The sequence below is a fragment of the Chiloscyllium punctatum genome, chromosome 6 (genome assembly GCF_047496795.1).
Source record: "Chiloscyllium punctatum isolate Juve2018m chromosome 6, sChiPun1.3, whole genome shotgun sequence".
Lineage (NCBI taxonomy): Eukaryota > Metazoa > Chordata > Chondrichthyes > Orectolobiformes > Hemiscylliidae > Chiloscyllium > Chiloscyllium punctatum.
Genome location: NC_092744.1, coordinates 76,807,927 through 76,826,713, shown reverse-complemented (window position 1 = coordinate 76,826,713; position 18,787 = coordinate 76,807,927). Strand labels below are relative to the sequence as shown.

At 41.8% G+C, this 18,787-nt stretch overlaps 1 protein-coding gene across 13 annotated transcripts in view; it reads left to right on the top strand.

The window, feature by feature from the left end:
* The window catches only part of ilkap (integrin-linked kinase-associated serine/threonine phosphatase), a 52,948-nt gene extending 43,335 nt beyond the window's left edge, over nucleotides 1–9,613 (top strand). For all 13 annotated transcript variants that reach the window (XM_072572995.1, XM_072573003.1, XM_072572998.1 and 10 more), the window contains 2 exons: nucleotides 4,626–4,707; nucleotides 6,187–9,613. In XM_072572995.1, coding sequence (XP_072429096.1) covers nucleotides 4,626–4,707; nucleotides 6,187–6,327 — 223 coding nt within the window. In that variant the 3' untranslated portion in view covers nucleotides 6,328–9,613. The remainder of the gene's footprint in view (nucleotides 1–4,625; nucleotides 4,708–6,186) is intronic.
* Nucleotides 9,614–18,787: the final 9,174 nt, after the last annotated feature.

The window sequence follows — 18,787 nt, the reverse complement described above, 5'->3', positions numbered from 1 at the left end:
TCCATTACCAAACTTGAGACAATTCAGAACATAAACCAATCGTCAGATTCCTAAACTTAGCTGTTGAATGTATGTAATTCTGTTCATGCGATTTTAACTTACAAAGCATGTTTACCAGCCATAAAGCAGCCAGCTTGGCTACCAATAACATCATGGTCAATCTTTAAAAAGTACTTGGGTGAGCACTTGAAATGTCATAACATTCAAGACTATGGGGCACGTTGCTGGAGAGTGGAGCTGATGTAGATTTAAATAATTTTTTGACAGTGCAGACTAATTAGGCTGAAGGGCCTCTTTTATACTGTCTGATTCCACATTATCTCCCTACCTTTGACATTCACTATGCTGTCAAAGGAGGAATGGTTGCACAAACAAAAAAAAATGAAATGGTTCTTAAATTGATTTGCAAATACAACAAAGTAAATGGTAATTGTGCCATACATCAAGCTAGGCCAATTCTGCCCATTTGAAAACAGTAACAGAATTGGACAGAGTCAGCACTAATTTATAACCTATTAGAATGTTTTGAGGATGTAACTATAGAGCTGGTAAGTAGGAATCAGTGAATGTGATTTACTTAATTTCAGAAGATCATCTTCTATATAAGAGACTAAAAGTGCATGGGATTGATGGTAGTGCACCAACAGTGTACAACCAGTCATCTCTCTCCAATGAGAGAGCAGCCCTATGGCCCTCTGGGCGTCTGGTGAATTTACTTAACTGATGTGGATAGAGATTGGATGACGGACAGAAAACAAAACAAAAGGAATAAATGTGTCATTTTCTGAGTGACTGTCAGTGACCAGTGAGGTACTGAAGGGATTAGTGCTTGGACCTCAGCTTTTCATTTTATATATATCTATGATTTAGATGATCGAACTGACTATGATATCTCCATGATTGAAGATAAACAAGGCTGAGTGGGAGTGTGAACAGAGGAGTTGTAGAGATGCTTCACTGTGATTTGGACAAGTTGATTGACTGTTGATATATGTGATGTATCTGTCAATAAAATTGGGAAAAGGGAAGGTGCAATGAAACTTGGGTATCTTGTTACACCAGTCACTGAAGGTAAGAATGCAAGTACAGAGAGGAGTGATTTTTTTTAAGAAGTAATGAAGAGGATTGATGAGGGCAGAGCAGTAAATGTGATCTATATGGACTTCAGTAAGGCGTTCAACAAGGTTGTTCTTGGTAGACTGGTTAGCAAGGTTAGATCACATGGAATACATGGAGAACTAGCCATTTGGATATGGATCTATCTGGAAGACAAAGGGTAGTGGTGGAGGGTTGCTTTTCAGACTGGAGGCCCGTGACTAGCAGTGTGCCACAAGGATCGGTGCTGGATCCACTACTTTTTGTCATTTATATAAATAATTTGGATGTGAACATAGGGGTATGGTTAGTAAGTTTGCAGATGGAGATGTAGTGGAGAGTGAATAAGGTTATCTCTGAGTACAATGGGGTCTTGATCAGCTGGACCAATGGGCAAGGCATGGTAGAAGGAGTTTTGGATAAATGCGAGATGCTGCATTTTGGAAAAGCAAATCCGAGCAGGACTTATACACTTAATGGGAAGGTCTTGGGGAGTGTTGATGAACAAAAAGACCTTGGAGTGCAGGTACATAGCTCCTTGAAAGTGGAGTCTTAGTAGATAGGATAGTGAAGAAGGCATTTGTTATGCTTTCCTTTATTGGTCAGTGGATTGAGTACAGGAGTTGGGAGGTCATTTTGCAGTTGTACAGGACATTGCTTCAGCCACATTTGGAGTATTGCATGCAATTCTGGTCTCCTTCCTATATGAAGGATGTTATAAAACTTGAAATGATTCAGAAAGGATCTATGAGAATGTTGCCAGGATTGGTGGGTTTGAAATATAGGGAGAGGCTGAACAGGCTGGGGCTGTTTTTCATGGAGCATCAGAGGCTGAGAGATGACCTTATAGAGGCTTATAAAATCATGAGGGGCATGGATAGGATAAATAAGCAAGGTCTTTTTCCTGACATGGGGAATCCAGGGCTAGACGGCATAGGTTTAATGTGAGAGGGCAAAGATATGAGGGACCTAAGGGGCAACTTTTTGCACAGAGGTTGGTGCGTGTATGGAATGAGCTACAGAGGAAGTGGTGGAGGCTGATATGGATAACTGCATTTAAAAGGCATCTAGATGGGCATATGAATAGGAAGGGTTTAGAGGGATACTGGTAAATGGGAATAGATGTATATAGGATATTTAGTCAGCATGGACAAGTTGGACTGAAGAGTCTGTTTCTGTGCTGTATATTTCTATGACTATGATGGCAAGATGATTTGCTGGAGTATTATGTGCAATTTTGCTTTGTTTTTTATTAGGAAAAATGCTCTGGAGGGAGTGCAACAAAGGTTTACCAGACTGATTCCTGTCATTCCAGGAATCAATGTATGAAGAGACTCCAGATCAGTTAACGTTGACTCGATTGTAGAAGATTGTGGGTGGGTCCAGGGAATCTCACAGAAACCAGTAAATTCTTACTAGCCTATACTTGTCAAAACAGGAAGGATATCCCCGTTGGCCAAGAAGTCCAGAAGCAGGCATCACAGCCTAAGAGTACAAGGGTAGACTATTTAGGGCTGAAATGAAGGGAGTGCTCCGAAGGGAGTGGTGAGTCTGTGGATTCTCTACCAGAGGAAGCAGTTGAGGCCAAAACATTGTCGAGACTGTGGTGCTGAAAAAGCACAGCAGCTCAGGCAGCATCCGAGGAGCAAGAGAATTAATGTTTCGGCATAAGCCCTTTATCAGGAATGAGGCTTGTGGAGCCAGGGGGCTGAGAGATATATGGCACAGGGGTGGTGTTGGGGGTGAAGGTAGCTGAGAAAGTGACAGGTAGATAAAGGCGGGGGAGAAGATGATAGGTCGGAGAGGATGGTGGAACAAATAGATGGGAAAGGTGATGGACAGGTCAGGAGGGCTGTGCCGAGTTGGAGGCTTGGCACTGGGATAATGGGGGGTGGGCGGTCTGAGGACTGGTGGTGGTAAATGAGGAAACTGTTGAAATCCACATTTATCCCGTGTGGTTGCAGGGTCCCAAGGTAGAATATGAGGCGTGGGACACCCGCACCAACCAATCCCACTACCCCGTGGCTGAACACTTCAACTCCCCCTCCCACTTTGCCAAGGACATGCAAGTCCTGGGCCCCCTCCACCGTCAAATCGTTAGCACACTCTGCCTGAAGGAAGAACGCCTCATATTCTGCCTTGGGACCCTGCGACCGCACGGGATAAATGTGGATTTCAACAGTTTCCTCATTTACCCTCTTTCCCCACCCAGGAACAGAATACAGAGTAGGATAATCAGTCGTGATCATATTGAATGGTAGAGCAGGCTCAAAGGCTACAATAGCACACTGCTGTTCCCATTTTCTTTGTTTCCTCCTCTTTCACCCACAACATGAGGCAGATTTCTCCAGCAGGGTTGATTGGATATTCTCTAGAGACGTGACCAGATAATAGCCATTTCTAACCATGTCACTAGAATCCTTTCAGTCACAAGTTGCGCTGTCTAAGAGTGTGAACTTGCCTCCCTGCCTCAATAATACTCATACAAGGAATAAAAGTGGGTCACTCAAGCACTCAGTAAGATCCTGGCTGATCTGATTTTTAACCTCAACCCTACAATCCTACATATCTAAATCTTTCAAGCATCTATGTACCTCTGCATTAAAAATGTTTGAACGTCTGCATCCATTGCGCATATCACCTTAAAATTTTCACTGTCAGAAATTTGTCACTTCATCGAAAATTCATCTTTAGATGTTGGCACCAACTGTGTTATTCTGTTCTTTTGCATGTCTCATGACTGGAATGATTGAGGTGATGCATTTAATAATAATTGTGAAATAATGGTCATTTCCATTTATCTCCTCTAAATGCTTGGTATACTTAAAGGAGATAGTCATTAAAGGCTAACTAACAGTTCTGCATTAGGTCCTCTCTCTAGTGGCCAATTCCCAGTTCAAATGTGGCTGAGGAATTTGCCCCCTGTGGTAATAAGTTGAGATAAAAGACATAATTGGGTCCTCTCACCCAGCCTTTGTTGTGACATGGGTTGCTTTCAGCACAACCTACCCATTCTCTCTTACTCCCAGTTCTCATTATTACTTGTTCACCTTCTTCTGTCCTGCCCTACGATCATAATGCCCTTGTCTGACTGTGCCTTTCATATCTCTGTCTCTTTCTCTCTCTGGGCTCCATCTATCCATTCACCCCAACTTTTTTTCAGCATAAATACCATTTTTCTTTCCCCTAGCTGCTATCCGTTCTGATGAAGAGTCACAGGACTCCAGATGTTAAGTCTGCTTTCTTCCCACAGATGCTGTCAGACATGCTCAATTTTGCAGCAACTTCTGTTTTTGTTACAGAATTGGGCTCTGCTGCCATCGGTACAGTTTCTAGCACGAAGTGCTCAGACATGAATAGTGGTCAAATGACTGAGGTATTGGAGAGGGAGCCACCACCCAAAGAAAGTGTAAACCGTAGGGAAATGTGCTGTGCTGCTTTTCGTCCAAATACAAATCGGCACTGCTTCTGAAACAATGCTTTCCTATGACAACTGTGTGATTTTTTTTTTTCTCTCTATTTCTTTACAGGTTTATTCTCCTGGCTTGTGATGGATTATTTAAAGCTTTCACCCCAGAGGAAGCTGTTCAGTTTGTTTCAGCAATACTTGAGGTACAGTTTGCTGGTGTATCAGTGGTGTGCTTTCCTTTGGTGAATTTTGTAAAGTTTTGCAGGTTGGATGAAGGCTTTGATATGTCACGTCCTCCAGCCAATACGTCCCTGCAGATTGCTTATTGAACAGCTTCAGGTTTCCCAGTCCACCAGCAATTGCCCTTTCTGGGCCATTCCAGATCGTTTCCTGTCTGAGCAGCAGGTGCTTCCCCAACCTGCCACTCCAGGCCTTCCCACTTACATTACACTTTACTTCAACTCTACCCAGCCCCATAGGATCCCTACAATGTGGAAGCAGGTCATTCGGTCCAACATGTCCACACTGACCGTCCAAAGTGCATCCCACCCAGACCCCCTACCCCATCCCTGTAACCCTGCATTTCCTGTGTCGAATTGGCCAGGCAAAATTGCCCATACTGTCTAGAGATGTGCACGCAAGGTGGATTAGCCATGGGAATGCAAGGTTACAGGGATGAGGTAGGGATGTCTGGATGGAATGCTCTTTGGAAGGTCAGCATGGTCTTGATGGAACGAATGGCCTGTTTCCACACTGTAGGGATTCTATGATTCTGTGAGAACTGAAGCATCCACTTTCTGTGGTGGACATAACACAATAGTATGAATGTAGTGAGCAGTTACTCCATCGAGCCAGCCCTATGCTCCTCATGCCTGGAAGATCATGACCAATATCTTTTATAAGCTGTGCAACTGCAGTGATCTGAATGTTGTCAGAAAGTGTGGGTGCTGGAAATGCTGAACAGGAGAGTCAAACCGCCTATCCCCCCATATGTTTCAAAAATCACAAGGTACCTTGCTTGTCACTTCCTTCACCTGCCTTCATTGGCATGTTGTCTCTTGTGAGGCATGAGAAAAGGCAGGGGTCAGAAGGATGGATAATGTTCCAGCTTACTGACTGTTCCAGGAGCATACAGCTCTCTACGTTAATTTGTAAAGTGCCCGCACATTATACATACTCCTAATGGATAATGTCCCAACACCCATTGTGAATTTAGTCAGCATCCTCATGTACACAACAGGTGTCACTGGACAGGCAGGAATCTCTAGAAAGACAACAAGTTTTCTTACTCTCCATTCTGAATCCCAAGGACAGTTTTAATGCGGGCTACCACTGTGACTTTAAATTCCAAAACTGGATGGAGCGGGGTGACTCTTTGGTTACACATACTGGATAATGTTTAGACACTTTTGAATAGGGTAATAAGTTCCATCCAGTTCGCAGCCAGTGTTCTGGTAAGACAACCAAAGGACAAGGATGCTCCTGGGGTTTTCAGCCAAGCATTGTATGGTTCGGTTGTCCAGCAGTAACAATCAGCGAATGCGTACCCTACTCCCTCAAATCCACAGAAGGTACCAAACTGGGCCCCCAGGAGTTTTCTTGTCTTGAACCTGTCTGTATCAGCTGCTTACCTGAGTTGTAAAACAGTAACTCCATCGGGTGGTCTTTGTGTCAACCCACAGGACAAGACTCTGACTGCAAGGCCAGGGAAGTCGGCACAGGACGTGCAGTTTGAAGCTGCCTGTAACAGACTGGCCAGTGAGGCAGTCCGCCGGGGCTCTGCGGATAATGTCACCATCATTTTGGTCGCCATCAGGCACTGACATGAGGACCCCGCCTCAATGAGAATATCTCGTAGGTGAATACAGGTGTCCAGGAGGATTTGCCAATCTTGAGGGGAAAAGATGGGACAACCTCAGGACACTTCAGAAATTTAAAAGTAAAATGCTTAACTTTTATTTCCTTACTCCTCTCATCTGATCTTGTCGAGTTGCCGACCTGCCATTGACCAACACTCCTAGATGTAAACGTCCGTGCACCTGACAATAGCAGAGATCCTTTATTTTTGTCTCCAATAACCCAATGGTGGAGCTGCTGCCTCTTCTGTTTAGTAAGCTGAACCAATTCTTTTTTTTAAAAAAAACTTTTTCTCGCCACTCAATCACTTGGCAGAACAGAAATGACTTGGCAACATTTCTCTGTACCTGCTGGTGTTGGAATGCTAACGTGTGCATGGATAGAAGGGGCAAGGAGAAAGGCCTGTACACAGACTGGCTTGCGGCCGCTCTTGTCTGAGACGGTGGTAGTTTTGAGAAATAACATCCAGAACCAGATGCCAGGGAAGGGTTTTGAAGTCCTCCATCCCAGACTGTAATGTGTGGAAGTCTTTAATGAGTTCAAGATTCTGTTTTATATACTGTTATTGTCGCCTCGTTTGTTCATGCTGATGTTGAGGTCTATTGTTGGTTGAATCCTAGTTAAAGTTATTTCTTTTCCAAATGTTTTACTGTAACATCTCATTTCAGTACAAGCACTGACACGTCATTTTGTTGTCCAACACCTTCTAGTGGTGGTTCCTATCAGTGCCTTCTCTTGCAGAAACAGACATGAGGATAGTTGCTCAGACCCTAATTACATTACAGTACATTGTGAAGCAAAATTGGGCAGTAATGAGACAATGAGCAAGTGCGCACTCTGGTACATTTTAGTCATCCACCTTATCTTTTTCCCCACAAAAGCTAACCTTTTAACACAATGAAGCTCTCTTTCCTTCTCATGCAGAGCTGCTGCTTCACCTTGTGCAGGATGGCATTATGACTGTTAACATCAACAAGAGATTAGCAGCCCTGACTACAGAGCTACTGAATTCTGCTTCATCTCCAGCTGTAAACAATCAAAGAGCAATGCAGCACAGGAGGCTATTCCAGCCCATTTGAGCCAGCAATTACTCTTTCATGAGCAATCCAGTCAGTTCCTTCTCCAGCTCCCTGCAGATTTGAGTGCTTTTTTCCATTTCCGTTGTGAAGGCTTAGGGTCTTATCTGTGTCCACCACCCTATCAAGCAGTGTATTCCAAATCCTAACCGGTTACTGCATGAGAAAATGTTCCGCTTGTTCCTTTGCCTCAAATCTCTGTCATCTGGGTATTGAATCTTCAGTCACTGCAAACAATTTATACTTCATTATTCCACCTCCCGTATTTCTTGCAAATCTCCTCTTGGTCTTCTCTGCTCTCAGGAGAGCAATCTCAACTTGTGTGATCTGCTCCCACAAAACGCTCGTCCTCTGAGCCGTTTTCATAAACCTCTTCAGTGACCGTCTTCATCATTGCTCATTCTTTCTGGTCCTGAAACCTGACCCGTTTCATGTCCCACTTACTTTACATGGCTGCTGCAGTTGTATTTGTACAGTGCCCCTAGGTCAGTAACAACACACCAGGCCTTTAGTTCATGGCTTTTGTAGGGAATTGGAGCATGTCTCAAGGTCAAGAGTGAAAAAAAAAATTCCATATCACAGAGTTATTGTGGTACTATAACAGACCATTCAGCCCAACAGGCTCTCTAAACATGTTAAAATTAGTTCCACCTGCTGCCTTTTCCCTGTAATTTTGCATTAAAATGAAATTTAGCTTACTTGATATGTAAGTATACCATTGCTACAGGATAATTTTAAAAGCGAACCCCTCCAACTCTGATCTATGTACTTGGTAGTTTCAGACTGGGCCTCGCAACCAACACCCATGGATGGTCCTCACAGGCAAGCAACTTCTAATGCTGTCAATAATCAGTAAACACTGGGTTCCCAATGGTCATTGTTTCAAAGGCAACAGGAGTCTCGAAGCTTCCCCCTTCTCCTCCTTCCCCCATAGTCCCACCACCACCCAAGTCATGGGAGGCCATCTGCTTCTATGGTACCAGGATGGTTCTGTTTACCTGACTTTGGGACCAGTATTAGATCTATTAGGGAAATTATATGCGAGTTCCACATGAGGCCAAATAATTTATGGAAATGAAAACAAAGTACTCTGCATGCTGGACAATGGGAATAAAAACAAAGTGGTGAAAAAGCTCAGTGGGTTTGGCAGCATCTGAAGATAGAAACAGAATGAAATAGGAATGACCCCAACCATTCAGTTGCTTGCTGTTTTAATAAACCATTTTGGACCTATACTGATATTTATATCCTTGACTTGCTGCAGTATTCTAGTTGAGCTCAACACAAGCTTTGTAGTCTCTTAGACTCAATATTTAGTTCAAAGCATTACCTCTTGTACTCTGTTTTTCTGACATCGCCCTTAGCTGGGTCTTATTTGCTTTGTTCTTAGCAAAGCCGGATCCATTATCTCCTTTTCATAGCTAACGTTTACAACTCATTTATATCAAAATGTGTATAAAATCTGTCTCCTTTTTAACTAACATTATCACTGCCTTCATCTTTTGCTGTGGACACCTTTTGCTGTGTGCCCCACTTGCTCCCCCTCCTCCCCCACCCCAATTTCCCCATATCTACCACAAAAAAGTCATCACTTGCCAGCCATGTTCAGTTCTGAAGACAGTTCATATTGGACTCTAACTCTCTCCGGTCTCCAAAGTTGCTACCAGACCTGCAGAATTTTCCTAGCACGTTATTTTTGTTTCAAATAATCCACTTATGAACTGATTCAGAGATCTTACGAGTTTTCTAACAACGTTTGTTTGAATACCAAATAGTTTTTGCTGCCCCAGATTACCCACCTGTGTGAAAGCAGAGATGATGCCTTTTTCCTTATCGAGCTATACCTGCTGGCATTCTGCAGAACCGAATGGGAAGTGTTGTCACTGTTACACGTTGTTCTCTAAGAACCGTTGTTTTCATTTTGCTAAATATCAACCCTCTTCTTTGTGTTAGGTTGTGTAGTATTGATTTTACAACAGTCTCTCACTGTTATACAGATGTTTGCACCATACCTGACTATTTTGATAAGAGTTGAGTAAAAAGTGCTTCAGTTTAAAAATAACGTGATCTCAGGACCTCAACTATCACCATTTGTAGTCACGAACGCACGGCCCTCATATCATCTGTCGTGACGACTGACTAACAATGACAAAATAAATAAGATATCCCAGATTTTGATGATGGATTTTTCTCTCTCATTCCTTGTTTTTAAAGTTGTTTGTGAATACGAATGTATGTGGATTGAAGGAAAGCAATAATTAAAAACTGTTTCTTTCACTGAGATTACAGCTTTTTAACCACTGCACTTGAGGCTTAAGACTGTAGATTGCAAGCAGTTACCCCCACACATTGTTATCATATACAACGATAATACCAGCATGGTATACACATTGACATGTCCAGTTGAGTCATTTCCTGTAGCTTTTCACGGCTCTCCCTGCAGTTTGTCATATGCAGCATCAAATATTTCTTGGTTGGATTCACTTTATTAACCTCTTCTTCATAACTTCAGAGTAGCTGTATATCCATGTAATAGATACTTACCTGGGAGTTTCTGCAAACTATTAGTGCAGCTTCTTCATTTTAATGAATGATCACATTTCATAATCTAATTCGGAACCCAGGGGGTTTGGCATGGGATCTACATTTTTCAGAAGGAAAGGAACTGGCCAAGGCATTCTCCTATAACAGCAGGAGTTTGCCATTCATGTTGCTAGCTGATCCACAAGGGTGCCCGAGTTGTGGGTGCTCGTGTCCTGGGACTGAAGCCCAGTTCTTTTAATCGCTTTTAAGGTGTACCCTTTCTCAGTTGTAACTCTACAACAATATGAATTCTGTCCAACATTTACAGAATTTGTGGTGCTTAAGGGACCTGTTGAGAAATGTGTTTAAAAAAAAAAAAAAAAAATCTCTGCTATCATGGACTTTTCTTTAGTATGATGAAATGATCCCCCCCTGCCCCCAACGCCTTGGAGTGAAATGTGGTAGAATGAATATATTGAGCAAGTGATGTGCCAGAGCTTAGTGCAGTAGGTAGGCAGCATGTATTGCACGTGATGTTGTCTAATAATACATGGAAATGAAACTTGATCTTGCAAAGTAACCTGCAGCCTGACTTCAAACCAAGAAAGCAATTATATTTTATAAAACTCCCATACTGTCCTAAACCATCTGCATTATTTGATTTGGTACACCACAAGGTGGGTGGCATGGTGGCACAGTGGTGAGCACTGCTGCCTCACAGCGCCAGAGGCCTGGGTTCAATTCCCACCTCAGGCGACTGACTGTGTGGAGTTTGCACATTCTCCCCGTGTCTGCGTGGGTTTCTTCCGGGTGCTCCGGTTTCCTCCCACAGTCCAAAGATGTGCAGGTCAGGTGAATTGGCCATGCTAAATTGCCCGTAGTGTTAGCTAAGGGGTAAATGTAGGGGTATGGGTGGGTTGCGCTTCGGCGGGTCGGTGTGGACTTGTTGGGCCGAAGGGCCTGTTTCCACACTGTAATCTAATCTAAGGTAGCAACACATTATGTTTTAGAAAGGTTATATTCACATGGATGGATTACATTGTTAGAAAAGTTATGTAAGGTTGAGACATATACCTCAGCTACATTACAGTTATGTCCCCCGTGAGATATGCAGAAACTGCTCTCCCAGTTTAGGTCATTCAATATTCTTGGCATATTCTAGCTTGTAGCATTTTTGATATATTTTGATAGTGAAAAGCATTTTGATTGTGAAAGACATTTCTCGCAAAAGCTTTCATGCACAATCCTGTCCATGTTCGTCTCTCTCGCCTATACACATGTAACAATATATATCATTATCCAACCACTGCTGCTCTAGTGCAAGTTGAGAAACAGTAGATCTATCACATACATATGAACACACATCATTTCATTTCGCTGGATTATTTTGGAAAGACTTGAGATGGTGCTTGACAGGACTTAGATGTGGGTCATGGCTTGATGATGTATCATTGATCCATTCCACTTCAAATATGAGAGGTCATCTGAAGTGGAAATATAAATCAGACTTTCACTGTGCCTCATTATTTTTCCTTCACGAGTACAAGGTGTTCATGATGGATGCTAGTTTTTCTATTTTGCCCCACCCTCCCCACCTTTCCAGGTAATGGATTTTGGAAACGTGTATTTAGCCAATGACATTCTTTTGTATTGTGCTAGAATGGAAATCCAGCACTACCATGCTGCCAATCATGAGTTGCTATGTAATTTTAGTTGTGATCTCTTGTGTCACTATCATTCAGAACCTTCCACTCTAGTACCCTCAGCATTTTTCTCCTTGTGATTTGTATAAACTTTAAGAACTAACATTAGATAGAACATTGACCTTAACCTGGCCATCCCTTTGATGGTTGTCATCCCATGATGTTGTACAACTTTACTTTACACTGCTTGCTGTTCAGGTTTAGGGGTTAGAGTAAGTTTAGTAGGTGCAGAGGTCAGTCAAGGTTCAATTTCTGTTTGACAAAGAAACTTGAAGATTTCTAATGTAAAACTTCAACTCCAACGAAATAAAACAAAACTGAGAAATGACTGACTTTCTCTCTGCCTTGGTGTACTTATGATACTTGAAAGGTGATATCTGTGGCAGAATTTTCCGATGAACAATAAGTTTAAAAATAATAGTGGAGCCATTGACTGAGAGATGAAGGACATTGTCCCTGTTTGTGTCTCTCACTAACTGTATAACCATAGCAACTACTGGATGAAGTACTGCCCAACACGTTCTAATATTAATCTTCAAAATTTTGCTTCATTTAACTTAACTTTCTATATGACACACACACACACAGGGGCGGGGAATGCTGTAGGCAAGAATATCAAGTTCAGGCCACAGTTAGACCAATGATGGAACCATCTCAACAGGCCTCGTAGCCTATTGTTCCTATTTTAGAATCTTGGGGCAGCTTCACTCAACACCCGCTCCATAACTGTTTGTGTAGATTGCTTTAAAGTATCATCTATTTAAGTGCACCAAAGGTCATCAGTTGTGATGGGAATACAAAAGCGTTCTTGCCATTTCAGGAATTTTTAATGTGTTTGTTGTTTTACTTTCTTTTAGTTTAATATTTCCTAAGCCTCGCAGTGGATGTTAAGGGTGGGCGGGGATCATGGAAATATTGCAGGCAGGAAACAAGGGTAAAAAGAGAATCGGCTCCTTGGGTTTTGATAAACTTATTTGTTTCTTAATATTCAGAGCGCTACCATATTCCTGATTAAACCAAATGGATATTTGTTACAAAGTAGGGGAGAATTAAAGCTGTGAAACAAGTAGTCTTTAACCATGGATATGTCTGTTGTATGGGCATTCCGTCTCACTCTGCTGTATGAGCTGCTGCTCCTGAATGTAGTCACTACCACTGTTTTCTTTTAAGCCTAGGAAACAGTAGGGCCTGCTTGATCTCATGTGGTCAAGGAAAACTTAACTAAAAGAGAATGTCCTGTGGTTAACAAGGGTATATTTGTTGCACTTTAACATCTAGTTACTGGTTATATATGTTTGATGGTCATTGTTACAAAAACTGAGGAGTTATAGGTCTCAATATTTAGAGTCCCAAGCTGTTCTCAAACAAGTCCACATGACACCATGATGTTTGGTGGTGTTTATAGCACTCCCCAGTATGAACACTTTCAGAACCATATTGATATCCATTCTGTTCCCAGTTCTGAGGAAGGGTCATTGAACCCAAAATGTTAACTCTGGATTTCCCGCCACAAATGCAGCCAGATCTGAGCCTTTCCAGCAATTTCTGATTTTGTTTCCATTCTGTCTGTCTTCTCTGTCACCCAGTGCAGGAAAAAAAGCTGGTTGGAAATAAAATATTTTTGTGCAGTAAGGTCTAACCTTACAGACCCAGAAACCATCTTGTATGTGTCGAGGTAGCAGCTATGCAGTGGCAGAGCATTATATTAGAGACTTCTAATCCCTTGATTGCCACATGGTTTCCTTAAGAAAAAAAGTAATAACCCATTCGCTGTTTGGGGGCTGGGGACTGACAAATTTCTAACTTGCCAAATGTACTTCGTTTAGATGCAGTGAATGGCCTGAGTTCTAGTGTATTAAGAATGTTTCTTTGGACATTGGGAGCTTCTAGTTTGACAATTTGCAAAAGTACCGTTCACTGTGGTGGAAATTAAGTGCTTGTTCCAGGCTCAGAAGCAGCGGAAAACTGGATGCGAATTCTATTCCGGATTTGTGTTCGCCTCATTTTTCCATTGGACTTGCACAAACCTCATTAGTGCTTCAGCCACTGCCCAGGCGTTTCAATTAGACCAAGGCCAGCATTGCAGATGCTTAGCCAGTAGAAGTTTCTAACATGTCCACCCTAAACTCTTCTTGAGGCTAGTTTGTGTTTTTGGCGGCTTTGTTTTGGCTTGTTTTACACCACTGCTGCATCTTTAAATCATATTTGTTCCTATTAGCTGCACTTGAGTTTGAACTGTTATGATTCAGGAGTTTGCTTGATAGAGCTGTCCTTGTTACCCCTTGATTTTTAGTTCTCCCTGGTAACTTTGTGCTTTAAGAGGAAGTAGAAATGCAGATACTCTCCTCCAGATAATCTCGAATACCAGACAGAGGAAATAGGAACAAGAAGAGGCTATTCAAGCCTGATCAACCATTCAGCTAGATCCAGGTCAATCTGTATCTTAACTCCATCAACTCAGTTGTAGGGTACACTCAATTGTATCCTACCGTCCATAGGCTTTGGAATCAATAGCCTCAGATTTCCCACAATGCAAGGTGCTTCCTGATTTCAGTCCTGAATGACCTGGCTGTAATTTTAAGACTATGCCCTTTCATGTTAGATTACCCCCACCAGTAGAAAGTTTACCTATCCTGTTGAATCCACTGAATCACTATCACCATGTTTCCACTCCATTCCAGACTTTGCCCCTGTCCCAGCCTATCACTTGTCTATTTCCCCACTCCAACACACTCCAAGCTAGTCTCCCAAATTCTACCCTTCATAAACTTGAGCTCATTCAAAATTCAGATGCTCATCCTTAATTGCTCCATGTCTCATTCCCCTATCAGCCCTATGATTAGATTAGATTAGATTCCCTACAATGTGGAAACAGGCTATTTTGGCCTAACAAGTCCACACCAACCCGCCAAAGAGTAACCCATCCAGACCCGTTTCCCAACATTTTTCCATGACAAATGCACCTAATACTATGGGCAATTTAGCATTGCCAGTTAACCTGACCTGCACATCTTTGGACTGTGGGAGGAAACCCACACAGACAGGGAGAACCTGCAAGCTCCACACAGACAGCCACCCAAGATGGGAATTTGAACCCAGGTCCCCTGTGAGGCAGCAGTGCTAACCACTGAACCACCGTGCTGCCCTATGTTTGTTACGCTTGTTAACTTACATTGGTTGCCAGTCAAACAGTGGGAGTTGGAATTTAATGGAGGATGGTACAGTGGAATCTCTGGGGCAGTCTACATTGTGGAGTTTGTCAACAATATGCACATGATGCTGGTGTGTAGCTGAATTTGGATTGCTATGATCTCCAATGCATGAATGAAAAATGAAGTCCTGCAGTCTAAGCAAATAATTTTCTATCTAACCTCTTCTGTGATTGTTAAATGAGAAAAGACTTGGTGGGTTTGAATCTTGGAAAAGCAGCCCTTTTGTTCCTTTGGGGTTTTATGAAAATGGCTCTATTGCCATTCATGTAGTGTTGGGCCTGGGTTCACCCTTATCAGGGGTATTACTTCCAATCACACATGGCATTTTTGTTTAGTCACGATTTCAGCAGATTGTTACTCTCATGGGGGTACATTTTATTTTTTATTCTGAATCCATCTTTCCAAAGACATTTTTATATAGATGTATGGCAGCAGTAAACTTCCTTCTCATTACGTTGGAGCGCAAGCATGCAATGACCTGACTGCCTTTTGGTCGAGGCATATGGGATGAACAAATGATCTGAGACATACTGAGCAGTATAACATCCCTATCTGTAAAAGGGGCCTGGGCAGTTCTGGATTTGCTTCTTTAATTGAGCCAATAGATTGGTAGCCGTGGCCTAACGGCGATTGTAAAATCTCATTGTATAGCACCAAGGGAACTTAAAACTGCAGTTCTTCATTAACATCAAACTAGCCAACCACCAAAATCGAAAGTAGAAAATATTATTGAAATATTATTATCCACAAATAGCCCTGAGTATGGTAAAGACAGATAGAGGTCACAAAATGTGGCTTTATCATTATTTAAGCCATACATCTTTACACCAGTAAAGTCTCAAGTAGACCAATAAATTTAGAAAGCCAAGGGGTTTGTAAGTACTGAGATTTATTTCTTTGGCAATTCAAGGCATATTCCATCCCCTTACCCCCACCACTCCCCACAGAAATATTTGCTTTTTGTTCTGCACATCACCTCACACAACAGTAACTGCACAATTTAATTAATTTTTTTTGAGTAAATGCTGGATAGATTTTGTTTTAGCATTTTGTAGCCAACTATAACTCCAGCCAAAAATAACTTTGATATATTAAATCTGACAAGGAAAGTAATTTTTGAAACTTCAAACTGGCAGCTAACTTTGACAGTCCCTTCAAGCCCTGCGGCCTCTACTCTCAAGCAGCACAATCAACAGAAAGTTGTCTACCTCCAAGTTGCAAGCCAGTCTGATTTGGGCATATATTGTTAACATTACTGGGTCAAAAATCAAGGGACTTCTTGAACACCCAGTGTGGAACACCATCAGCAACACAGGCCTAATGAAAAGGCCCATCACCAGCAACCCCTCCAAGTAAATAACACTTTGACCTCACCCCGTGACTACATTTTTATAAAATCATAAAGAGCCATAGATCTTCATGGAGACCCCTATCCAAACTTGGTACCTGCATCTGAATGACCCAGATCATTGTCAGTAATATTAAAGAGATGGGGATTCCGAATGTTCTCTGTTCAGAAGACACTTTTCCCCCATTTCTGATTCTCCAGTCTTTGCCGGGAGGAACAATGGAAATGGGAAGGGCATGACTCAAAAGAATGTGAATATATTAAAGCCATTTGAAATTCCATACTGAGTCTACTTTTGCTGGAGCAAGGGCCGTATTATGAAGGTGAGTTATGATTTTCTAAAATCGACCTAAATGCTCATAATGTCGAGGGGACTGTTAAACTTGAAGTTATTTAAATCCCCTAACTTTTAACTTAATTTAAAAAAGCTTGCTTGTGGCTGAGCTTTTAAAAATACTAACTACTGACTTAGCATTAATGACTATAATTATAATAATATTGCTTCCAAAACTTAGTATCACAGTGTGAAGCGTAGTTTGCCAGTTCTAAGACTATATTGTTGAGTTGAATGTTTTGATGGAGTTATGAATACAATTGTTTGCTTTTAGAAAGGATCATGTAATTAACGCTCTTTCCACTTATTGAATGGGATTTTATCACCGGTTCTTTAAGTACGTACTAAATTGCATTGCATAAACTTTTGATTTTATTTAACTTCGGCATGGCTTCTGAAGTAGAACTGTGGTGAATCCTGAGTGACTTGATATGACATGGTCTTTGCACTAGCCTGCCTCTGTGGGTCTGACTCCAGCTTGCATCCGCACCTTAATAAAGATCCCATAATTTGGGCACAAAGCAGAACATGCTGGAAAAACTCTGGAGGTCTGGCAGCATCTACAGAGAGGAAGCATGTTTTGGGTCCAGTGACCCTTCTTCAAGACAGTTCTGACTTTTTTCAGCAATTTGTTTTTGTTTTTACTTTTGATTTCCAGCTTCTGCAATTCTTCGGGGGTTTTTTTTGACCCCATAAGTTGGGGCAATTTTTCCCCTTCCCAAACGTGAGTTCATTTACCTTGGGAACTAAAGTTTGGATTGTGCTGTTCAGTTTCTTTCATTAGGAGTTATACCCCTATTTATTAAAGTTAATGTGTGAACTGAAATTCTTTAAAATGCACACCTGCAATGATTAAAGCCACAAAACGTGAGCCTATGTAAATTATCTATAATCTGCACTAGCCTCAGATCCCAGAGAAACCCAGGGGCAGTTATGATGGTACCTAGATTGTGTGGTTATATTAATTTAAGTATTTAAAATGAAGAATTTCTACTTTTAATAATGTTGAAAGTTCAGAATGAATCAACATCACAGCACACTCTTACAACCAAGTTCTGATGAAAGGCCAAGCCTCAACATCAACCTGCGTTTCTCATTAATTTTTGATCTGCTTTTACCAAGAGGTCAACAAATAAACAGATACTCTTCCAGGCATTATTCTGACATTTTGACTTGAGATTAGAGAATCCCACAGAAATTTGGAGCTACAGTTTACAGGACCAAGCAGTGGGAGTTTGAGTTCTGCATTTCTGTGGGGAATCTGATTGTTCGCCTCGAGAATGTGACTCCTCTGATATCCAGACCAGAGTAAAGAGACTTCACAATTACATAAACTGAGAAGAATTTACAAAGTCATAGAATTTAACTAGAAATTGCAATGCACAAAAAAGCATCCTTTAAAAATTCACTTGCACAAAGAGGACATTATTGGTTTAGCCAGCATTAATTAGTCATCCCTAATTGTCCTTGAGAAAGTGGTAATGAGCCTTGAACAATTGCCGTCCCTGTGGTATAGGGAGGGAGGTTTGGGATTATTACCCACAAACGTTGAAGGAACCCATCAAGTCAGTATGGTGTGTGGTTTGAGGGGGGGATGTTGCAGGTGATGGTGTTTCCCCATCAATGATCTGTATCAACCTAACATCGTTTAAACTTTTACAATGAAGTAAATTTGTGTAACTTCTGAAATAATGTAGATTAGATTCCATTCCTTACAGTATGGAAACAGGCACTTCAGCCCAACAAGTCCACACCAACCCTCTGAAGAGTAACCAACCCAGACCCATTCCCCTACCCTACCCCTGACTAAGGCACACTACGGACAATTTAGCATGGCCAATTCACATCTTTGGCCTGTGGGAGGATACCTACACGGGCACCTACACAGACATTGGGCGAATGTGAAAACTCCACACACAGGCACCTGAGGCAGGAATCGAACCAGGATCTCTTGTGCTGTGAGGCAGCAGTGCTAACCGCTGAGCCACCGTGCCACCCTCGTAAAATGCATAACTTTTCCAATTTCTGTAAATACATTAATGGGACATGAAATGAAATAGATGAAAATGTCCCTTTTAGCTCAAAACACCGAGCAAGAAAAGTTCTTAAAACTGCTTTTAAACTTTCTGAAACAACATATTTTAAATTTTCTATCTTAGTCACAAAGTAATAGACCCTTCAGTCCAACTTGTCGACACTGATCAGACGTCCCAGTCTGACCTAGACCCAT